This window comes from Semicossyphus pulcher, unplaced genomic scaffold (genome assembly GCF_022749685.1).
Source record: "Semicossyphus pulcher isolate SPU_LCO1_2020_fin unplaced genomic scaffold, fSemPul1.0.p SCAF_15, whole genome shotgun sequence".
NCBI classification, from domain to species: Eukaryota; Metazoa; Chordata; class Actinopteri; order Labriformes; family Labridae; genus Semicossyphus; species Semicossyphus pulcher.
The window spans coordinates 6830821-6852265 of record NW_027211659.1 but is presented as its reverse complement, the minus strand read 5'-3'; the positions used below and the strand labels follow the sequence as shown (position 1 = coordinate 6852265).

At 40.3% G+C, this 21445-nt stretch overlaps 2 protein-coding genes across 2 annotated transcripts; both read right to left on the bottom strand.

The window, feature by feature from the left end:
* Positions 1-4576: 4576 nt before the first annotated feature.
* On the bottom strand, positions 4577-7126 carry gpr18 (G protein-coupled receptor 18). The gene is made up of 3 exons (XM_069663633.1): positions 7052-7126; positions 6294-6339; positions 4577-6026 (listed from the first exon to the last, which is right to left on the bottom strand). The coding sequence occupies exon 3, from the start codon at positions 6011-6013 to the stop codon at positions 5003-5005; it is 1011 nt and encodes a 336-aa protein (XP_069519734.1). The 5' UTR covers positions 6014-6026; positions 6294-6339; positions 7052-7126; the 3' UTR covers positions 4577-5002.
* A 6504-nt stretch (positions 7127-13630) lies between these two features.
* Positions 13631-18245, bottom strand: gpr183a (G protein-coupled receptor 183a). The gene is made up of 2 exons (XM_069662561.1): positions 18129-18245; positions 13631-16495 (listed from the first exon to the last, which is right to left on the bottom strand). Exon 2 carries the CDS (start codon positions 16471-16473, stop codon positions 15340-15342), a length of 1134 nt encoding a protein of 377 aa, XP_069518662.1. The 5' UTR covers positions 16474-16495; positions 18129-18245; the 3' UTR covers positions 13631-15339.
* Positions 18246-21445: the final 3200 nt, after the last annotated feature.

Here is a 21445-nt window from a genome sequence, read left to right as displayed (position 1 = left end):
ACGCAAACTCCATTAAGCTGTCTTCAAATATGCAAAAATGATATGATTTTACAATGATTACATATTCACTTCCCCAGCTGGCTGGCTCCAAGCGTCTCCATTTGTCATTGACTATTGTGTCCAATTATATGATTAGCTTTGAACACTCCAGCACTTCGAGAGCTCTCGTGTGTTCTGCCGCGCAGAGTGATTCACAAACAAAGTCATTACAACATGTATTCACACATATCAAATAACAAAACAGATGGCCACTGCGCTTGCCGCCTGATTTGTTTTCCACACGAGTGGTAGGAGAAAAAAAAGTATTTTGTGTGAGCTGTGTTTAATGCTGACTGTTTTTATTCCCAAAGAAGAGCAGCTGGCTGTCGCGCTGTTAGATCAGCTCCTATGAAAGACAATCTTGTTTTCATTAATTTCTCTACAACAAAGGCACTTGTTGGGAAGATTTAGAATTACAGCGGGTAAAGCTTCCGGATAATTCATCACAGGGACTTGACAGGAAACTTAATTGTTTTAAATGCCAGTTGCTGTGAGCAGCGTGGCTGGTTTGTCTTTGATGTCTAACAGGTGGGACAGATAGACGACCCTCTGATGTTTCATTCGACCTTTGACCTCTCGGTTATAAATCCACTTGTAGTCTGCCGGCCAATAAACCTATCATCATGTGATGAACTGCAGTTCCCAGAATTCCATGAGAGATGGAAATCTTGTAGTCTGCCTCCTCTTATTAAACACAGTGTAAATCTAGCCCGTCTATATCCAACAGTCTGGAAACTTCTTGACCTTTGGTCGCCGTATTAACCAACCAAGAACCATATGGACTCCGAGTGCAGTTTATCCTTTTTATCACTGTTATTCACTGATTTCTCAAAGAGCGTTTACTTATGAAATTATCCTATAAAACTAATAAATTACCTGAAAATGTGTGTATTAATCTTAATTTAAAGTGCTTTGTTATCAGTTAATACTTCAAAAACAGAGGACGAAAATCAAGGAGGTACCTTCTTTTACATTTTTTTTTGCATGTAATGATCAGTCACTCACCAACCTGGCAAGATCACACTGAATTTGAGTTTCCTACACTTCTGAAACACCAATTGGTACAAGTGCCTGTTCACGTCTTTTAAGTCAAAACTGCTCTACAAAATTAAAATCTGTTCATAGATTGTAGGCCAACCATAGAAACACTATGAATCAGCCTCGGATGAAACACATCCTGACCCCAAGCTTAGGATATGAATAGTGAATATTTACTACCATCAAACAGGATTCCACGTTTTAATAAGGTCGGCCTGAAGCGCTCTTTTGCACACTAGTCAAACCTATAGTTAAATATAAAGCTAAGTCTCAGTTTGAATGTACATTAAAGTGCTTTGAATATTGTGTTCTGAGATTGTAATGCCATGCCATGTTTGACAATAAAGTATTATCAACCCAACAGTCTCATCACACACTGTTTATTTAGTTGTTTGCAATTGATATAACAATTGAGAGCATTTCTACTGTACATGTGGTTACACCCCAGAGTGCCCTGACTGTCTAATTGCACGAGACACTACATAGTTACTCAGCCACACTGACTCATTGTCTAATTCAGTTAAGACCGTGTTGGTTCCACTGACACATTAACTCGATTATTTTCGCAACACCAATCCAATTCTTAGCTTAAGTGCAGGTCACCTTTCAGAGCCGTCACATTTAAATCTGAGACATTTACTTGATTTAAATTAAACAGTCAGAATAGTCACACTCACTTGTCTGTCATTAGAGGAATACATCGAGGATAAATTGCAAGACTTTGCACTGTGGTGTTTGAGGCCTGACACTAAAGCATCCCTTGTGCAGAAAGGGTTCTCTCTTTCAGGACTAAGGTTGCTTTAAATCTAGTGAACAGCCTCGCTGACATCTCTCGAGGATGTTACAGTAAATGCACTTTAAGTGACTGAATCATTTAACATCCAATCAATACGATTCACATTGCTCCACAAACACTCTTCAGTCGGATTCATGTCGAGGAAACCGTTACGAATGTAGTTAACAAGTTTTCCGTGATTGTGCAGGAGGGTTCACACAGAACAAAAACAAAAAAGATTCACTTTTAAAAGCCGGTTTATATATAATAAAAAGAAAAGGCAGAAAAGTATGAAGAACTTAGAAAAATCTACCACAATCCACTCTAAGAGCAAAGACAGCACTGTTGGTCTTGATCTGGCAGGTAGATATGATCTAGCTGTGCCATGCTGCCATCACCTGGTCAATATGTGTACAGCACCTATAGGCTGCTTGTGTTCAGTGTTGGGGAGTAATGAACTACATGTAATTACACTAGCAGTTTCAGCACATTAAATCAGGAGCTGGCTTTGTTTGCCATTTTTTTATGTAGTTAACTACTGAAACTACAATTTATTTTGGACAATAAAAACAGGAATGATTTGTTCCGATTTTTTCACAGTTGCCATCATACTGTAATTGAACCCCTTTGGCAAGCCCCGCCACTTCTTACTTCATCAAGACATGCTCAAACAATGCATTAGTCATGAGTACTGATCATTGCCATTTATTACAAAATGTTTAAAAAGAGGTTGTTGCATTGTAGAGGTTACCTGGATAGCTAATTAATCCTGCTAGACATAAAAGACACTGTAGCTAAATTGCGGTTTTAGTTCCATACTGCTGTGTTCCACGTTTACAGTCATACTAAGGTAGGGAATCTGGCAAACTGCTATCATTTCACTGAGATTGACTAGCAACTGAAAAGACAATACACAGTGAAAATCCAGAGGGCATCAGGTCAAATTTCAAGTTCAAACAGCTCATTTGATAACTCATGAGCTACCATAGAGCGGAAAATGTTAGCATTCTACCACTTTCTGGCTAATCTCTATTTACAGATTCTACATGCAGTAGAAATCTGTATTGTAGAAACAGACAGAAATGTAGAATCTGTAGGCAGGGATGTGGATTTCCGGGACGGTAAGTGTTCTGGTTTCCGTTTCTACTACCACTACCACTATGACTGTCACTACCATCAGCAGGCTGCAGCATATGCAGGAAAAACAGTCAGTGTGGAGAGCAAAAGCAGGCGCCAGAACGTAGTGCGCCATAATGACATCCCGTCTCCTATCAGCGGCGATCTGACCATGATTCAGCTTCCTATTAATCTAAACAGACATCTGCATTATAACAGCTACAACAGCTAACAAACCGTTTTAGATTTAAAATTCAACTTGAGATAAATTCCCCGACGCTGTGTCATGAAAGCCGTCTAGCGTTCAGATTTCCCGACTTCCTCGAATGCATCAGATGTGATCGATCAGACCTCCATTCAACAAACGACCATTTCAAACGTTTTTTTCTTCTCCTCTTGAGGACAGACCTCACAGAGCTCCATTTTTACTAATCTGCATCATGATGTTGAAATTTCGGCAAAGGTAAGACCCGTTAATTAAAGGTAAATCATAAGAAAAAATTTTTCTTATTATATAAACAATGCAGCACGCGTAAAAGGAAGTCTGACTGAAGTCGTTTATCGCTTACCGTTGGCTTCACGCGCGCCGTGTTCACTGTTAGCTTAGAATTAAAGTCTTTCCTTGTGTATGTATTATCAAACTGATGTTTGCAGTCAGCAATCTCCTAGTGCACGGTCATATTAGCTCGGAACTTGAACACTAACATTAGCTGTTGTCAAATTGTAGCAATTATGTCTTTCAACTTAATATATGGCCCTTCCTATCATATTTTATAACACTATCACACAGAAACATTCAGCCATTTCCTAGCTAACTTTAACGTTAGGTTGTTGTTCAGCTAATTCCTAGCTGACTTTAACAGTTGCTTGTTGTTCAGCTAACTCCTAGCTAACTTTAACAGTTGCTTGTTGTTCAGCTAGCTCCTAGCTTACTTTAATGTTAGCTAGAAAATGGCTAAACAACAATCTGTGAGATTACCTTTATTTTACATGAATTTAAACCTGGATCACAACAGTATGATATTATCACAGCATTTGAGCTTCCCACCCTGAGTGTGTCATCAGTGGAAATAGCAGCTTAGTGACATTGCTCTCTCCCCCCACTGGAAATAAAGTTTCTGAAGGCTGGTGTGTGATTGTACACAGAAACAAAGGTGACATTTGTCACGCTTTGCCATTAATAGTTTGATATTTCACTTTTTTGGGGTTTTGTGTAACAAATCGTATACTATTTGTATTAAACTCAGTTGAGTGACATTTTATGCTGGCATATAATGTTTGCTAGCATTTTTCCTTCCATTTACCTAGTATTACTTGTGCATTATAAATTTGATCCTTTTTTTTACAAAGTAGTTTTAACTGCTTCAGGTAACCCCTGTTAGCTTTGCTGTAGTTAAACTTGCTCCAATGTGAAGTCTTTGGTTGTTTGTGGAGCTTTTAATATAGCTTCACTGAACCTCCTTATACTGTGTAATGATGTCCTGTATCTAGTGGCTGTGGAAAGTGAAGTGACACCAGTCGAAAACAGGTCATTGTCACCATCATTCACTGTTGTTGGTTAGTCTTGCTGCAACGTTGAGGTTTTGCAGAAGCGAAGGCATAAAAGTTGTTAAAAGCCCACTATTGTTTCCTGTAGGTTTCCCCCCCGCGGAGAGTTGTCTGTTGTTAGTTGGTGGTTGACGTCTCTGAGAAGAGTTTTCTACATAATTACAAAGCAAACACTGAGATACTGTGGGCTATATTTTTAATGATTATGAGCTTCATTTTCGCCTGCGTGTGTTACACCTGAGCCACAGTTACTCGTGCTTTGTCTGCCAGAGCAAAGATGCACAGAAAACATCTCAAGTCTCCTGGGTGAGTCAATCAGCTCTGAACACAGATGTTTTTGCCACAACAGCAGCACTCCCATACTGTGAGTGTAAATTACACCTCTGAAATTAATTGCAAGTTTTGATCCTTTTGATAATAAGCCCGGTGCACAGTGATGCGTTCAGTGTTACAAAGTGTGCAAAGTATGAAAGTTTGATGGTTGTTTCATATCATCGCGCTGGTCATGTTGCTCAGTGATCGGATGCTTCCCGTATGTGTGTGCCTGCTCTTCCGTCTCACGCTCCGCAGGTAGTTCCTGTACAGAATCACGCTGATCACCCTGTCTTGGAACTGTTTGGAGACGATGTAGTACAGAATGATGTCCAACACCGTGCTCAGGTTCATCAGGAATGTGGTGAAGACCGCCCATGTGCTAAACCCGCCATCTATGCCTTCCCCCAGCAAACGCAGCACCAAACACACGTGGAACGGCACAAAACACACCAGCACCTGGATAATCAGCGTGATTATGATTCGAATAGACTTCTGCTTCACTTTGGGTTTAAGCTTAGAGGTTCTGCCGTGGATCAGATTATCCACAATGACAATATAGCAGCCGATCATAATACAAATGGGAACCAGGAAGAAGAAAATGAGTCGCACAAAGTTGACGATGTTATCATGGCGCATGTAGATGATGTCTTGCATTTTGATGCAGGTGGTGTAGTTGGAGACACGATCGGGGTCTTCCTGAGAGAAAAGCAGGGGCACAGTGCTGCCAAGAGTCATAAGCCACACCCCCAAACTCCCCACCACAGCCTTGGGGACGTTTCTCAGCTCTTTGCCGTGCTTCGGCTGGACGATGGCCATGTAGCGGTCAGCGCTGATGAGAGCGAACAGCCACAGAGCCATGCAGGGGTAGAATATGGTGAGCGCTCCCATGATCCTGCAGAACATATCCCCGAACGGCCAGTAGTCCTGGTGGTGGTAAACCATCCTGAAGGGAAGCAGCATGATGAAGGTCAGGTCCACCACCGCCACGTTTATCATGTATACGGTGACAGAGTTCCTCTTCTTGGTGGTGAGGGCAAACACCCATAAAGCAATGAGATTGACGATGACTCCGATGATGAAGACGAAGCAGTAGAAGACCAGGCCTGCTATGCGGTACTCCACCGGGCCCTGCTCTGGTTTAGAACTTAAGTCTACAGACATGTTGGAGCTGTTTAGATCCATATTCCTCCTGAAACTTAAAGCGAGATATTAGTTTTAATTTACAAGAAACAACTACTTTTATTATGTTTTTATCCTTTGTTGCCCATTGAAAGTTAACAAGGAAAAGGGATATTTCTGCCATATTTGTTGTCACTTTGGAAAAAAATTTGTATGAAATGGATCAATTCTATGACGACTAGTCCTGTAATTTACTATCAGCTACAAAGGTAGTACAAAAAAAAGTTGAGTATGTGATTACTGATTGCAGTTTTGTCTGAGCAAGACAACTAAGGCGACTTACTTTTGATCATGATGCAAAAGAAATCCCTTTTAAATCCACAAGAAATCTAAAGAACACAAGAATGAAACAGGATTAAACTCCATGAAACAGTGTTGAATATCGCTGTGATAATAATGAAGAAGCAAAAAGTTGTGTGTTTGAGAGAAAGAAAAAGTCGATCATTGAAGTTTCATAAGCCGGAAGCTGCTTCTAAATATGTCCCTGCTGCATCTGTGTGCTGTAATTTGCAGAAGCTGCTGCATGTTAATTTAAATGGATATTTATAAAATCTGTGCAGCTGCACTGTGAAAGTCAGAGGAAGAGAAACAAAACATGTCTGTGTAAATGTTTTGAGCCATAATTAGAGATTTACATAAACAAGCAAACAGTTATTAAGAATGAAATACACACGCACAACAATGTAGAAAGACGACGGAGCTGTGACATTTGTGGTTAGGTTAAACAATGTTGAAGTGAGATTTGTGTCTGCAGCTGAGTGTTGATACGAAATCATGTGACTTCCTTTATGTCTGCTGAACTTTCTAACCTGTATATTGTGTTTAATGGGGATTACAGGTGGTCATTTAACAATTAAAAAAAATTAAAAACAAAAGTTTCAGAATAAAACAGACATAAGTTGAGTTATTTAAATCACTTTCTCCTAAACGTGTCGCCCAAACAGTTTTATAAAAACACCCACCAGAACTACTTTCTCTCCTCTACGTTAAAGGTCAATCAGATCAGGTATCCTTACCTGAACGATAAAAGAGAGCACTTACCACAGAAGTCACACAAACATCTCGACAACCTCGCGCAAACAGCTTTATGAAGCAGCGCAAGCGATTTATCTGAGCACTCAGCCAAAACAGGGAAGTGAATGCTTTCTCAAAGGGTAATGTGATGGAAACGGTGGCGAGACTGAGCACTGTGTAAAGCCCCCCCATCACTTCCTGTGTGCTGCACTTTCAGATTCCTTTACAGTATCTACGTAGTTGGAACACAAAGGGCTACAGCTTTCCACAGTCTGCAATTACACCCCCTTAAAGAAAATGATGTGCCATTAGAAGTGGGAGTGTGTTTGGCAGGCAGAGAGATGGCAGATTTAGGGCGAGTTATTGATTGGAAAAGTGGGGTCTGTCACAGCACATTAGTTCTCAGGGGAGTAATCCACAGCAGGTTGCTGTGAGAAGCATCTGCTGCTGGAGAGAAGTAATTAAAAACAGGATGTTGAGGCAGTTGCCATATAAACAGGAAATAAGACGGTGGTAATAGACACTTCACGCTGATGCCGTGAGATGGTTTTACACCACGTCCACTTAATGGATGCAGAGCGCATAGCTCAGGTGAAGAGCTCAAGGTCAGTCTGGACCTGGACTGAATACAGATTAATGTGTGTGATTAATGTGCGTGTGAGCTGCTAACAACTATGAATTAGGACGTTTGGCTCACAGAACATTGTGCAATCAAAACTTCTTCCCCTGATCTCATAACTGGTGCTTTTCGTTCCCATTATAGACCTTATGAAAAAGACAGTAAATCACACTTTCCCACGGCTTATACCATCTTCGTGCTTTCTCACCCCTTTAAGGCTGAGCTTTTTTTTTCATGCTCATCACAATACTTTATATAACAGCGTTTACATGAAAGATGCTCATTCAGTCTAATTCTGAATCCCGGGAAATAATTATCTATCGGCTTGTCCTCTCGATGTCTCTTAAAAAAAAAAAATCTCATACCAGATGGTACTTTGTGCTCATTGCAATATGTTGTTATGACAACAGTCTGTGTGATGTTTCCCTCTCTTTCATACTTGTCATGTGGTTGCCTTTGCAAGTCTCCTACTCTGTAATAAATCTTGGGTCTTTACCTATATAAAATGATTTATACTTACAGGTATAAAGACAACATTAGGCTCTGTCTTTTTGTACTTCCTTTTAATCCCTGTATCCAATAATGTATAATACCTGTTAAGTTTGTAAAAGAAACACGTGTGTGTAGAAATAAGATGAAGTGAAACTCAATGCAGATAGATCTGGCAGACATTGTCTGTGAAAAGCCAGTTTAACTTCCGTAACCATCATCTCTTTACCCTGTTTTACACTGCCCTCTAGTGGCTCAAAACAGTCACTACAAATAGTTTAACAAATAGAAACAGTCTTTCTTGTATAGACAAAATATAATGTGTTTTATGTGTAACCCTGAAGCTTCAAAAGAAAAACAGTCAGTGTTTTTAAAGTTGGTTAACCCTTTTAAAATACACAAAAAAAATAGTTTCTGATGATCTCATTGTTCTGTTTCTATGTATCATTTGGCGCATTTTTTTTGCCTGTTTTGACAGGACAGTTGAAGAGAGATATACTGAAGGAAGAGTGTGAGTGGTTACGCGCAGCAAAAGGGAGCGGTTGCTGTGGCTCAGTGGTAGAGTCGGTCGTCTTTCAATCGGAAGGTTAGTGGTTCGATCCTCAGCTCCCTCAGACGACATGTCTAAGTGTCCTTGGGCAAGACCCTGAACCCCCAATTGCCTGGCATAGCCGCTGTGATAACTGATTGACAGTTAGGCACTTTATGTGTGTGTGTGAATGGGTGAATGTGAAAGTAAAAGAAGCTTTGAGTGGTCACAAGACTGGAAAAGCGCTATATAAGTTTAGCAAAGGGCAGAGGGCGAAAGACGATCCTGCGCTGTGGACTGTAGCCTCTGTATACGGGGAGCCTGCTCCATCCACTGAGCTAAACCAGCGCCCCATTGAGACATATTTCAATGAATATACAAATATACATTTTCTTTTCTTAAGTGGCCCTTCCACAAAAAAAATATGTATTTACTGAATTAAATCTTTTCAGCATCTATGAAAATATATCATAGATCAATCATTCATTACGTATATGGACGCTGGTTTACTGAAAAACCTGTTCTCAGTGTTGGTGCACTGGAGACTTCTACTTTCAATATCAATCATCGGTACGCTGCCCAGTAAACCACAACTGGTTTCCATAGAACTTGTGATGTTACAAGAGCTGGTACAGTATGTAAACACCTTAAACTCAGATGTGAGGCAAGCACACAGAAGTGTGAATACACACCTCCAGTGTCACACTGCACACTGCACACTGCATGGTGAAGGCCCAAGTTAGTTAGCAATAACATCACGTGTTTTTGGTGGAAGCTGCCTTAAAGAGTTATTCAAGTCATAACAGCAGATACATTAACTTAATAAATCACCAGACTGATTAACACATCTGAAGCTGTCATGTTTCAGACGTGTACATTAAAGTTCTGATGTTTCTTCCTTCACTTTCCTCTAATCCCCCACGTAATCAGCTGATGGAAACAAAGGGAGCGATAAAGCAGATGGCAATTATATGTGTGAAATACAGCTCATTGGAATAAAAGTCGCGAGACTATCGGCAAGGGACATGATTCCGAAACATAAAATGAAAATATGTAAAAGTGTGAAATAAAGCATATGACAAGGTGCAGGTGCAAATAAACATCTGATGACACCCTGCGGTGTGTTTTGCTTAATTACCATGAAAAGTAAGTGTGTTTATTGCGTTAATGTTGCAAGAAACAGAAAGAGATCAAAGGTTTAAGAGTGTGTTTGTGGAAATATTTCCGATGATTTCACACACTATAGTTACGCGCTACTTTAGCGATGATATGGTGGTGTTGGTATCTGTTTGTGAAGCAGTCAGAGAAATTGATTCATCTGCTGATTATTTGTTGTTTTATCAGTTAATCATTTGGTCACCAAAATGTCGAATGTTTCTCACCATATAAGCCAAGGGAAGTCTTTAAAATCTTGTTTTGTCCAAATGATTAAAGCTCCCGTGCGATTTGTATTGATTTTGGCGCCCCCTGCGGACAAAGCCGTACATGTAATCTCTAGCTGATTTTGTCCTGTACGTGCTTCAGTGGTGGTTTTAAACAGAAAACCTCATCCTGCTCTCTGTAACAGTCACATGTATCACTCACTTTTAATGTCTTGTCTGGAAAATGTAAACAAAGGCAGCGTGCAGTCAACCGCTTCGTCTGTCACCTACCCTCCGACAGCAGTTTCAGGCATTAAAAATAACTATATCGAAATAATCAATCTTGTCGCTGATGGTCTGGTTTGATTTTGTAGGCCATGCAGAGATATCTGTTGATATCTGTTTCATAACCAGTGAAAAACTCCTCACTGTAGCTTTAATCAATTATCAATACAAATGCAGATTAATAGACTACTTTTGCTGCATTGGTTCCCTAAATGCAGCATCAACAGTTCATGCAATACTTTATACTTTATCTACTTTTTTGTTCAATAACTCTCCAGTCATAAGATATAAATGTAAAAAAGCATCAGGAAGAAATTATTAGCTTCTGGTGTTACGTTTCACTGTAAGCAGGAAGCACTGATTCTTTGCAACATGTTTTTCTCTGTGGTTTTGCTCAAACCTTGGCAGTGGCATTGTTGGTTGATTAGCTTTACCGTCAACAGGGTGGAATGAACTTTGCTCGAACTTTTCTTGTGTGATTTGTCTTGCTCGGCTGCATCTTCACCTGTGCCTTGTACCATCTGTTGATGAGGCGTCGAGGTGAGGTTGAGGTGTTCTGGGTGTGGCGCTACATGATTCATGGTTGAGATAAATGTTTCTGTTTTGCTTGTTATTCTTTCACTCAGTGGTTGATGAAAAATAACTGATTGTCCGCTGCTATTTTGTCCCTCAGACAAACTAAAAAACCTTATTATAATGAATGCTGGTTGGAGTATGATTGTTGTAATGACCTTTAGGCAAAGTAGGAACCTAATGTAAGAGCATATGGGAGGCGGCTGTGATGTCTATGAACCACTTCCTCAAAATTCAGATCTGAGGGAAAACATGTTTCAACAGTCGTCTTACAACTTACACAAACTGCCTTTACAATGTTACAATTTCATTTAGCAGACGCTTTTGTCCAAGGTGACGTACATCTGAGAGTTACTACAACACAAGCAACGATCAACACAGGAGGGAACAATGTAAGTGCCAAAAAACAGCTTCAAGTGCGAGCGGACACTGGTGCCAACAGGCAGTGTATAGGGCATTTTTTTTTTGTTTTTTTTAATAATAATAATCATCATCAGCAACATCAAAAAGATTAGTGTAGTCATCATTATCATGAAAATCCAAGCTGCATCCTCGATGTCATCATCAATAGCATCAATATCATTAAGTGCACAGGTGTTCATGAAAAAGTAACTTCTTAATGTTTAATTCCTCGTAAGGCAAAAATGTTGTCCTAATAACCCCCTTCAATAAAGTTGATACAGCCGAGCCTGCAGGTTGATGCTGGGGTGGTGGTGGTGGTGGGGCTGAAAGTGTGAGCGCAGTGCTGGTGCAGGCCAGCGGTGGCAATGACAGAGAAGAGGCAGAGACCGGAAATGTTGCAGCTTGAATAGACCACCATATTTTGGAGGAAGTGTTTGTCATGTGACTGTGAAAAATCACGCATGTCGAGCATGAAATCAGTGCAGCTCGAGTTGAGCTGAACCAGCTTGCAGGCGTCGCTCCATTTATGAAAACTATGAAACTATAAAAAGAGCATCTTATATTTAACAGTGTTATCTGTACTTTTCTGCATCTGAAACATATAGTGAACTTCTAAGTTCTAAAATATCTAAAGTGATGTGAATGCTGCATGCTGAAACACTAACCTGCTAATGCTGTACTGCTGCCTAAAAAAATGAATAATATCAGAAATGTGTGAAAGATTTGGAATATTTCAAGGTTTGTTGAATAGCTGATGCTAATGTGAATTGGTGTGTTTTATCTTTGAAGAAGCAGTTGAAGGAGTATTATTAAAGGAAATGGACTAAATATGCAGAAGGTAGTCTAAACTGGAAGCTTAGCTACATAGCTGTATTAATGTGTGGGTAAATAGGCCTTGAAAAATGCTCTAAAAATGGTGAGAATAGCTGTCCTGTATGTGTGTTTGTGTTTCAAACTGCACTGATTAGCTTGCCTCAAACACCTGTCTGATCCCGACTGCAATCAAAGGTTGCCACGGTGATGGTAACTGCTGTTTCAGTCCTGGGTGAGACAGTAGAAAAACATCTGACCTCTCAATCTTCTTCCAACAGGCCCAGAATGTATTTTGTTTTTTTTAGTAAACAGTACCTATTCCATTCAGTGTTCTGATTAAGTGTTGAGTTTGTCATTGTCGTTGTCAACAAGTAGCACTGTGTGGATTCGATCCAATGTGAGGTGATTGATCAGGTCGTTGCTCTCAGTTCTCTGTCTGTTGACCATCCATTTCCAACACAGTCTAACCTATCTGTGCTCGTTCTTTTGGAGATAAGCATGCTTTATGAAAAGGATAATCTTTCCTTGGGCGCATTAATCTCTGCTTTCCTGAGTAATTCCCCAATATCCATAAAAAAATATGTAAGCACAGGAAGACATTCTGTTGATGCCCTTTTTAAATCCCCCCCTCGTGTCCACTAATCTGTTCCAAAACAGCTGAATTTCTCCAGGTTCATATGCTGAGTAGCAGCAAGAAGTCCCTGATGCCAAGAGGGAGTCACAATATTTATCTGGTCTTTATTTAAGTAGCCATGTGTAAAAGGTTCCCTTATCTTGTACAAGTCTTAATCTCTTATTTACTCATGCAGGTGTGATCTCCTATCTGTGAGGCTCCCACTTGTACCAACAGTGGTCCTCACAGCGCTGGAGTCACCTACAACAGAAGCTAAAGAAAGGAACGGAAGTTTTCATCAATGAAAAATGAAAAATCCCCGAATTATTACTGACTCTAAGAGGAGTATAATCAGGTTCATATATTCTTGCCCCAATATTGCAAAAGGTTTATGTTTAATATCGGATATATGGCCCCAACTTTTAATGAAGCTTATAGAGATGCAGCAGACCCCTCTAACCTTAGACCAATTAGCTCGCCATATCTTGATAGTAAAATTCTGAACAAAATCTTAGCCATATGCCTGCATTGGGAATTACCAAATATCATTCACCCCAACCAAGTGGGATTTAACACTTTGGCATCCCTACCTCAACTAATGGACACTGTCCAATTACTTTTAAAGTTAAAATGATTAGAGCAGAAGCAATGGCCCTCTCTAAACTTATTTTACAACACCATAACCACAACCACATGCTTTCACCAACCCCAAGCCAATTCTTTTATTTGCCTAACCGTAACAAAAATAAAACCACAGTTATTTGCCATAACCTGCATGTAATCCTGAACATGGCGTATTGTAGTTGCTTGTAATATTTTAGAAATAACTTTACTTACACATACAATTAATAGATTAACAGACATCAATAAGCAAGGGTTTGTCAATCAACTTAGTCTTTACTTTTGTTGCATTTTTCACCATTTATATAAACATTTGACCAGTTATAAGTATTTTAAAAGTTGTAAATGTAAGCTATATTATTTTCTAACTAGAGCATGTTGCCATGTTACAATAAACATCAATTAAATTCTTGGTGGCTCCTTCATTGATGACAGTAGAATCAATTGACGTGAGATGAACACCACAGGCCCCTCAATGGATCCCTGAGGAACTCCTTTTGTCATCAAGTCAGTACTGGCCCTTCTAACCTCATTACAAGGCCTCCTCAGTCAATTCTGGGAATTGTAGAAATTTTTGCAGGGGAGTTCCAAGGGGAGTTTATATAACAAATATACTGGTAAATGTCATAATAGAAACAGAAAGTGTGAGTCTGTGGTTATAAACTGAAATTATTCGACATTCGACAAGAGTTTGTTATGAGCTTAGAGGGTTTTGAGGTGAAGAGAAGAGGATTGAATCACAGTCAACAACACTGCTGCTTGTTATATCAATACTGTATACGGTTTTAATGCAGTGGACGACGCGTAACTCCTTTTATATCTTTCTCTACATTTTTTATTAAAAAAGTGAGCCTCTTAACATTTTAACATTCTGTACATATTTTCATTTCTGTATGCATATCACACACATGGAATCAGAATAACAAATCTCCAACATTAAGACATATGTCCACATAGAACACAGTTACAAATCAAGCACATTTGGAATCTGGACTGACTTTCATATGCATGAAGTTGTCTTGATTGAAACCAAAAGTAAATGTTTTGGTAGCACTTGGAAAGTTATGAAATTTCCATAGTGGAGTTTTGCAATACATAATCCTACCAGTGGTGTCATACTATAGGACTGCTCAAAAGGTGGCGATAAGACGACATTTTGTGCTGCAAAAGACAAAAAGAAGAAGAATGCAAGCTGGTAATGTACAAAATGCTAGATTTAAAAAATACTTAAAGTTCGGCTCTTCAAGTGTTTCATGAGGAATGAAATGCACGCAACAGGATCTCTATATCCCAAGGACACACTCATGGCATTATTGTAAATAACTATGACAGTTAAAATGACTTTTGTCATCGTATGTTACAGCAGACAATCATGTATTGCTTTTCTAACTAATCTACGTTCATTAATCTTGAAGGCAGTTGAAATAATAAAAATACAGTTTGTCCAGTTTTCCTGAGATATTACATCTGTGTGCTGAACTGAAACTTGAGGTAAGATTGTGACTTTGATTCCATTTTGAAATCACACTCATGTACTTGAACATCTCAGTTCACAAATTAAGCATTGTTAGGATGGGATCAGATACGAGGTCATTCTGAGGCTTAGATGCCGATATTAAGCTTTTAATTTGATTGATGTTTCATTCAACTGTCTTCCAGCATGCTCTACCTCAGCGGCACTCCGTCTATTGGAAGCAGGCATTTGATCGTTTGATCAAAAGTTTCCACCTTTTTTCCCCCTAAGCTGCATTAATCTCTGCTTTCCTGAGGAATTCCCCAATATCCACAAGAAAATATGTAAGCACAGGAAGTCATTCTGTTGATGCTTTTTTAAAATCCCTCCCTTGTGTCCGCTAATCTGATCCAAAACAGTGGAATTTCTGCAGATTCAGATGCGGAGTAGCTGCATGAAGTCCCTGATGCCAAGAGTGAGTCACATCAGTTATCTGGTCTTGATCTAAATAGCCATGCTCAAAAGATTCTGTCCTCTTGCTGCCTCAGTCCTCTTATTCACTCCTGCAGCCTTGATCTCCTATCCATGAGTCTCTCAGTTGTACCTACAGTGGAACTGTTGAGTTGGATCTTGTTGCCATCAATAAAGTCCTTGGACGAGCCTTCGGGTGACGTCCTCGCAACGCTGGAGAAAGACATGCTGACCTGAAGCCTCAGAAGCCTCAGAAGTTTTCTCTTGTAACCTTTACAGGCAAAGAAGTAGATGAAAGGGTCTAAACAGGAGTTGAGGTTCATCAGACACACGGTGATGTGCAGCGACACCTGAAAGGCAGTGAGTTCGGCGCAGTCAGTTTCATACACCAGCTTGCGGATCATGTACTGCAGGATGTCAATGTGATAGGGGCTGTAGCAGATGACAAACACCAGAGATACGCAGCAGATCACTCCAATGGCTTTGCGGCTCCGGCCAGACTTTTCTGTCAAATGGTTGTTCTTGGCTGTGAGGCGGAGTTTGGAGCACAAGACGGAGTAACACACAAGGATGGTCACCACAGGGATTATAAAACCGAGAAAGACGGCACCGATCAGAATGGGGGCGATGTTGTCAACCTTCTCAAAGTTGGGGTATTCCATACAGGTGATGTAGCCATCAGGTTCCTCGTTGGTCATAGGGCTGCTCAGAAGAGGAAGAGTCTGCCCCAGCACCAGCAGCCACACAGCGACGCAAATGTAGCGAACGTTACTGACTTTCCTGAATCGGGCGTAACGCAGAGGAAGAACCACAGCTATGAAACGGTCCACGCTGAGGCAGGTCATGAAATTGACCCCCGCATAGGTGTTGATGTAGAAGATGAGTCCAGAGATCTTGCAGAACGCCTCGCCCAGAGGCCAGTGGAAACCCAGAGCGTAGTACACAATCCTCAATGGCAGAGAGAAGGTGAAGAGGATGTCCGAGATGACCAGGTTGAGAGAGTATAAGGTGGTAGAGTTCATCTTCTTCAGATTGGGACGGATGACGTGGAGGGCGAGGGAGTTGCCGAGAAGTCCAATGACAAAAACAAGGCAGTAGAAAAGAGGCAATAATATCTTGGCATAGTTCCGGTGGTCGTACAGGGTGTCACAGGACGGGTTTTCAGAGGTATTCTTGGTGGACGTTAGGATGGAGACCGTAGGTAAAGTGGTAGAACTCATCTTGATATTTAGGAGGCAAAAACTGCAAAAACAAAGGATAACGTGTTAAAATGTTGGTTAGCCATGGGGATTTTCTTTTCTTTATTTCTTTCTCCAATGATTCATATGTAAAGGGGAAGCAAAATCAAATGTGTCGAGTCCATGTCTATGCTGAAATGAAACTCTTGAAAGTACAACCTGGCACGTGGGAGAGCACATGCAGGGTTTACAAACATGAGGCATTGCTTAGAAAGGGAAGTAAGAGCAGTCACAGTGTTTGCCATAGGTCGTGGTGGAAGTTTCATTACAGAAAACAACAATATTCAGAGATAGCAATAATCCAGAGTTGGAAAAAGATGAACAAGACTTGGACAAGAATAAATCTATGACTTCAATTTGACCTGTTTGACCCTTCAAATGTGCGTATACGGAGTCTAAATTGCCTCATGATCAGAGGCAGTCTGTCCTCTGAAATAATATAGCAGTCGTTTGGTCGGTGTGTGGTGCCATCTTGTGGTACTTTTCAAGCAAACTCCAGCAAAAGGCCAAACTCCACCCTGACTTTTGCCTCAGTTACACACTGTCCAAGGCTTTGCCCGATCACTTTCCCTTTTCTTAAACAACAAGAGGTGAAAGTAAAGTTCAAGACACAAACAGTCCCATGTGATATGCTTTGAGGCTTTAAAACCTTTCTACTGCTTTCGCTTATCACTGGGCTAATACATTGTTAACTTTTGCTTGTGTAGTTTGACATATAAAGATATAGTTATTATTTTAACTTAACAACAACAAACATAATTTCGGTAAATCTGAGTGCATTTACAACAAGCTTACATGTAAAAATAACACAAAGGAGTTGGAGAGATCCTGCGGAGCCCATTCAGCCACTAATATCTCACACTATGACTCACAGGACATAGCTGCCGTGTTTTTTTCATGCTGTTTACTGCTAAAAGTGACATGAAGGAAGTCTGTGAACAATAACGCAGCTTAACTGTGATTCTGAACGCAGCTGCAGCACACTCACACTTGCACTGCAAAAAAAAAATTTGTGTTAAGAGACGAGCTTGTGTATGAGGAAGTTAGTCCCCTAGGGGGGCTCTGCCATGGTTGACCGTTGGAAAGTTGCATTGTTGAGCCCAAATTACACCACCCTGCAACTATGATGGCCATCTCCTCCAGCACAGAAGAGAATTTAGTTTCCTGGCCTATTAACACAAATGACGGGGAATTTAGGGCAAACATGTAACACACACTTTGTTTTTTTTGTTTTTTTTTTATCAGAATGAAGTTTTAATGCAAATTTCTCGAAATTAAGAAACTAAAAACTCTACTTTGTTCCTTTTATTTCTCATTTTGAGTGCTATAACTTTGAAAAAAATGTGTATTTTGACTCTGAAATTCCCTAATAGAAGACCAAAGCTTTATAAATCCAAGATGCATTACGCAAACTATTGAGGATAAAGTTTGTAAAGGTGTGATATTTGCTCATTTTAAAATGCCTAAAAGTTTAGATCAAATTTGAATTGACAAGATAGAGTTTCAGGCGTTTACATGTAGCAGATATATGACAGATTTTAACACATTTTCCACAACATAACTCTAACTATGCCGCAAACTTTAACAGTCACATATACATAACCCATGAAGAAATAAAGTTTGGAAAGGAGACTTACCGCACGTATGGAAGATGTTTTCTTGAGGTTCAAAGAGAAGACATCAGACTTCTTGTACAAAGCTGATCTCAGTTGTAAGTTCAGTCTTGGCGGCACAACCACACTGCCCTGACTGAGAACAGCATGACACTCAGAAATCAAGATCCGTATCGGCTGCTGGTAACCATAGTGACAAAATATCCTGTTGTAGCTCTCTCTCTCTTTCTCTGCCGGTGTGTGCGCGTGTCTCTCTCTCTCTCTCTCTCTCTTACTTTTGCTTAACCTGTATCTCTTCTATCTTGTATAACACACTTCTGAAAGGCCGATTACGCCAAAACAAAGTCTTGTGACACCAAACTGACGTCTGTAATATTTCACTGCCCTTTTGTGAGCTGTGTGGGTTTTAGCCATCTGTGACATATTTTGGGAAAGACACTCTGAGGTTTCGTACGGCACGGTAGATGCCATGTGAGTTCTCTAGGGAGGATGTGGCTTCAGCTGCACACATGACACCATCCAGAGTTGTTCTTCTGAAACCTGGCTTTGTGTTAGTTGTCCCTTTTTTTGCACAAAAATGACATCACAATTGTCTATCATTCCTTATTCAGAGACCTTGTTAGTCTGTGATCAAGTTCCCTTTAGATTATACAAATAAGTAATAAGGAAGTTCCCCATTGCCCCGTAAGGACCTTTCTGTTTAGATGCTCAGAATGACTTTCAGAGAAGTAGAGTGACACCTCTGACTCATTTTGATACATAATAATGATTTCTATAGAGTGATATACAATAAATGACCTTCTGCTTTCAAGCACTTAGTTTCATAGATGTGTCAGCAATGTTTCATTGTAGACTTTTAATGCTCAGAATCCACAATGACTTTCTGCGGTGAGAGGGCACTGATGCCACAGAGTCAAAAAGCCTTTGCACACAAACACACTGTGGGCAACGGTTTAAGCAGCATGCTTATAGAGACATGTTTTCAGGGAGAGATCAGAGACCATTTCATGTGTAAGATGTGGTAGAGCCTTTATATTACACAGAGAAGTGTCACAAGGAAGTGACCATGAAAGTGACCAGATGCGTTTTGAAAATGAGGAGATTGTTTTCATTTAGAAAAACAAAATTCTTTAAATGATTAAAGTAAAACCAGTTTTGTTATTCCCAGGTCATCCTAACATCCATCCATGATCTATAACGCTTATCCTGTTCAGGGTCACGGGGGGTGAGAGCCTATCCCAGCTGTCATTGGGCGAGAGCCTATCCCAGCTGTCAATGGGCGAGAACCTATCCCAGCTGTCATTGGGCGAGAGCCTATCCCAGCTGTCATCGGGCGAGAGCCTATCCCAGCTGTCAATGGGCGAGAGCCTATCCCAGCTGTCATTGGGCTTTCGGTCTCTTTTCTGCTGCGTCACCATCTGATGTCACAAATGCGTTAGTAAACAGTGAAAATTACCCAGGTCTACTGCAGAGTCATTTGACCCGAGTCTGAATGCCAATTGTAGCCTTTCCCATTAAGCAAAAAAGCAGTGTTAGCGGGTTTTTTGACCAGTGGGAAAGCGGTTTTAGTGTCACCAATGAGCCTAACCAGCATGTCTTTGGACTGTGGGAGGAAGCTGGAGTACCCGGAGGGAACCCACGCATGCACGGGCAGAAAATGCAAACTCCACACAGAAAGGCCCCCATGTCCGAACTAGGAATCTTCTAGCTGTGAGTCAACAGCACTAACCACTGTACCACTGTGCAGTCCTACACAAAAACATGATTTAGAAACAGATCTGCTTTTTCCAAATTATTCCGACAAATGTTTCATGTTTTATCAAAAACTTTATTGCAATTTTTTTAAGTTTTATTCCAGAGAAATGTTTTCGTCAAAATACTAGGCCGTTAAACTTTCTTTCTTACATCTTATTTGTTTTATACAAGTTAAATTAAAGTAATAGAACTAATTAGCATAAAAGAAATAGACAACAAGGGCGGTGGCTTAACACATCAGTTAACTCGGCAGCCCATGTGCGGGGGTGATGGTACTCGATGCGGTGGTCCTGCATGGGCATGATTCCCACCCCTGGCCCTTTGTAGCGTGTCATCCCCCACTCTCTCACCCCCTGTTTCCAACACTATTCACTGTCCTCTCTGTAAATAAAGACATTAAAGATATAAATATAAAAAATATATAGAAAAGTTTGAAAGTAAGTGTAAGTATGTGTTAAACCGGTTTTGCATAATTACATAATCAGTTGTTGCTCAGCTTCACCTAAGATACCCTGTGGTTTTCACACCTCTGAATCACTCCCGCTCTTTTGGGTACGTCTTGCTCCGCTGCACTTTCAGCTAGGGTGTATGCACCTTTGTGCCACACAGGTGATGGAATAAGATTTAACTGCAGATATTGTTTCCCACAAATTCTGTTTTCTATTCTCTTCTTCTTACTACACTAAACAGAGAAAATGTAAGTGCTCATTTGATTTCAGCTGCCATCGAGATAAAACAACAACTCAAGAAACTTTTCAGTGAAGCTGTTGAGTACAAATAAAATATGTGTAAAAATGACATTCTGCTTTTTATTGACCACTACCCTCCTTTGTTCAAAACAAGTCCGGCAGCGCGGCAGAGGAAGCAGTTTAACTTCCTCGTAGCCTGGCCTTGTGGGTCTGACTCACCCGGCCTCAGACAGCCAGATCACACCCAGCGCTGACAGACAGCAGGCATGGTACTCTACCACGGCTATTCATAGACAAGGGGCTGGGCGCCAAAGAATAGTCACTACAAAATCTTTACAATTTTTTTTACTTTTAGCACAATTTTTAAAGGAGATATGAGCCGATTATTATGTCATGGAGAGAAAATTTTAAAAAAAAGTTCTGCAGAAATTGAGAAATGGGTATCTTTCAGTGCTTATCAGGTTTCTGTGCATCCTGCCCAAAATAAAGGAAGTAAAGAGTTAGAAACTTCTGAAGGACATCCTCTTGAGTTGCATCTGTTGAACCATGATGTTATCTGCCTGGGATGAACTTTGTGAGTCTACCGCAGACTTTAACTGATGCTCTTGTTTACGTGTTGCTTGCCATAAGGTTATACAGGCGGTTTGTTGACCTGAAATAAGGACCGCTTCAGAAGTGTCTGACTGCTTTTAGTACATCCCTAATCCCGTAGTTTGCTTTTATAGCTATAGTTTTAATAGCAGTTACAATTACTACCAGTTTGACCACTGTATGATACAGAAAATAAATCTCAGCAGAGCTTTCGTGATATGGTGCATTATAAAAAAAAAATTGGTTCTGTGTACCGTTGAAAAAAATAACTATATGGTGATGAAAAAAAGTGTAGACAACAGGCCT